Here is a 3,599-nt window from a genome sequence, read left to right on the forward strand (position 1 = left end):
ACAATCTCCGACAGCGGTAAAAAAATCTTGATGAACAAAATAGTAAGTGTACGAATTCGTCGACAAGTAGTAAAATTTATAATTTTGTATCCACCATGATTGTGTAGTTTCAACTTAAGGACTACAACAATAATAATGCTATGTAAAGATTGTGGCAGGGTGTGGGGGGTGGGGGCTTTGACAATCATTTGGTTGGCTTGACTTAAGAAAATGGGGTGAAACGAGTAGGTCATGTCAGTTTCCCTTTTCTAAACTATTTGGTATCTAAGCACTATGGACACAGTTGTACATATAGGTTGATCACTAACATTCTTCACTGATTATGTTACTTTAATATCTTAGGTGAGTATGTAACCATCAGAGGATTGAGAGATCGTCAATTTACATTCAAAAACTATTATTAGATTATTTCTAAAGATAATAAAGGTTGAACGGTTAAATAAGGTCAAGCCTCAAATTTAGGCTTAATACTCAATGAGACATGAATTGATTTAAGAACATAACATTAAGAATAAATTTAACCAAATAAAATCAAAGCATTACCTATATTTAAAGGTTGATTCCTTTTCTGAGCTCGCGACACGTTGCTCGTAGCGTGCATCGCGAGTGAGGCTGATGATGAATTAAGTTGTATTCCTCATTCCTTGCTCCATTTCTTCTCACCAAAACGTCTGTATGACTATGCACCAAGAATCAATGATGATAGCTTGTGAAAAAGCATAAAACATCACAACTATTAGAATATGTCTATATTCATTGTTTCACTTGTAAATATTGATTAGTCTTTCCTTAGTATTGATTAGCCATTCATTAGCCATGAATTACAATTCATGAGCCTTTCATTAGTATTGATTAGCCATTCATTAGCCATGAATCACAATTCATGAGAATTGTTTTAATTTCCTAAATAGGTTTGTAAACATTTGTATATATTTTCACAAATGATATCAATACAATCAGGGAAATTATATTCTTATATGGTATCAGCTTTCTTTTTGATCCAATAACCCTAAAATCATCAAAATCGCCGCCCCCTTTCCTCACTTCTACAATGGTTGAACCTAATTCCCCCAAAAATAATGTTGATGACACTTCATCAACAACCAGCCAATCTACTACGGCGGTGAAAACCACCATCCATTCCGCTTTCACCATTAACAATGTCAAAACCATCATTCCGGTGACATTGGACAATGATTCCAACCTTTATCTCTCTTGGTCTGCACTTTTTATGGTGCAAGCACGTGTCCACAACCTACTCGATCATATCATCCCCCCATCTGATGAAAAAGCCATCCGCGCGGCAGCCGATCTCAAAGCCAACGATTCTGACCTTTGGAATCGTCTTGACACTGTTGTGTTACAATGGATGTATGCAACTGTCACACAGGACATCCTCAACTCTATCCTTGTGATTAACGATACTGCCGAAGCATGTTGGAATCGCATTGCTGCTATGTTCAATGACAACAAACACTCAAGTGCTGTGCAACTTGAAAACCAGTTTAGCAACACCAATCTTGAGGATTTCTCTTCCACCAAGGCTTACTGTAACCGCCTCAAACTTCTCTCTGATCAACTTACAAATGCCGATTCTCCGGTTTCCATTACCCGCTTGGTATTGAAAATGATTTCTGGACTCACCGACACTTATGCCAGATTTGTGACCTACATCCAGCAACATGACCCTTTACCAACCTTTGCTGCTGCCAAATCCAGATTAGAGCTCGAAGAATCAACACACAATGGAAATTAAAACTTCGATAAACACACAATTTCAAAAGGAAATTAAAACCATTCAGTGTGACAATGGTCGTGAGTATGTAAATAACAATTTTCGAAAAATATGTGAAACCAATGGAATTCATTTTCGTTTGTCTTGCCCATACACATCTTCTCAAAATGGAAAATCTGAACGAAAAATACGTTCCATTAACAATATTATTCGAACTTTGTTACTTCATGCATCGTTACCCTCATCATTTTGGCATTATGCTCTAGAAATGGCAACCTATCTTTTGAACATTTTACCTGGTAAAACTATTAATTTTGAGTCACCTCTTAAAATGTTATATCAAAAAGATCCATCTTATTCTCACTTACGTGTGTTTGGATGTTTATGTTATCCTCTCATTCCTTCCACTACAATACATAAACTTCAACCTCGCTCTACACCATGTGTCTTTCTTGGGTACCCGTCAAATCATAGAGGTTACAAGTGTCTTGAGTTATCTTCAAACAAAATTATCATTTGTCGTCATGTCATATTTGACGAAACAACTTTTCCTTATGCAAAGATACACACTCCTAAACTCACAACATACACATTCCTAGATGATGATTTATCACCTTACATCATCAACCACCTCTTGACTCAAACTCAATCCAACCTAAATCAAAGCCCACTGGCTCATCAAATATACCAGCCTTCCTCACCAACTTCAAACCACCAAAACACTCCACCTAATCTTAATTCTTCATATCAACCACCCACCTCCCCTTCTCCTACAACACGGTCCAGCCCTCAAAGTTGTACCACATCTCTTTCCCACACCTCAGTTACACCATCACACTCTCAAATAACAAACCAACCATCACCTCCTCTTATTTTCCAACCAGTTTTACAAACAGACACCAAACCGGTAACTAGGAGTCAACATGGAATTTTTAAGCCAAATCCAAAATATTGTGGCCTACATAACCATGTTACCAAATCTCCTCTGTTTTATCTTGGTTTTTCGGGTGTCAAACATTGATTACGTTTGAACCTTTTTAACCGGTGATATCTTATTTTTTCTTGGGAAGGGAAAAAGTAAGCAAAACCCTTGAGAATCGAGGTCCGGGAGTTGTTTTCGCTACGGGAAGGTGTTAGGCACCCATAACGACTATAGTAACCTATAGGAACCGTCTTTAATTTCTACGCGCGCGCTTTGTTTTTAAATGCTATTTGAAAGTGATTATTTAAACCTAAGAGTTTCTAAGTGAAGAATTGGAGGGAGAAGAATGTGTTTGAATTTTTATTTTATTCGAATTGAAGGAATTTTATCCTTGCCTACGTACCCGTTTAAGGGATCAAATCCGTCGTAGTTCGCTTCCAAAAATGTTTTTGTTTTTGTTGGTTGATTTTAATTTTGAAAATTGGAATTTTTTAAGAAGAGAAAGAGGCCTTAAAGGCGTGAGATTGTGAAAAGGTGGGGTTTGATTAGTTTTTTGCAAAATGAAAGTCAAAGTATGATTAGATTCATTGAAGTTCGATTAAGAAAATAAAGGGAAAAAAATTCAATGGGACTTTGATCCCAAGGTTTATTGTGAAAAAGATTTGAGTGAAATTTATTCAAGTTTTTTGGAAAATTGATTTTTCTAAGTGTAAATCCTAGGCATTCATCTAAACATACAATCCTAAACATACATCTAAACATGCATAACCTAAACACATATCTAAAGTGATGTGTGTGCATGTGTCGGTGCTTGTGTCGGTGTACATTATTAGAGTCCATAGTCCTTATTACACCATTGGCCTAGATACATCCTATGGTCTTGCAAGACATTTAAAGGCATAAGAAAAATAGTACAAAATTCCTAAGTCTTTACATTCTAAA

At 36.4% G+C, this 3,599-nt stretch overlaps 1 protein-coding gene across 1 annotated transcript; it reads left to right on the forward strand.

Annotated features, from left to right (window-relative positions):
• The first annotated feature begins 1,045 nt into the window (after window positions 1-1,045).
• Window positions 1,046-1,756, forward strand: LOC146905026 (uncharacterized). The gene has a single exon (XM_085728421.1). The coding sequence runs from the start codon at window positions 1,052-1,054 to the stop codon at window positions 1,754-1,756; it is 705 nt and encodes a 234-aa protein (XP_085584547.1). The 5' UTR covers window positions 1,046-1,051.
• Window positions 1,757-3,599: the final 1,843 nt, after the last annotated feature.

The sequence above is a fragment of the Medicago sativa genome, chromosome 7 (assembly GCF_051527215.1).
Source record: "Medicago sativa cultivar Bolivia chromosome 7, Bolivia_mono, whole genome shotgun sequence".
Classification (NCBI taxonomy): domain Eukaryota; kingdom Viridiplantae; phylum Streptophyta; class Magnoliopsida; order Fabales; family Fabaceae; genus Medicago; species Medicago sativa.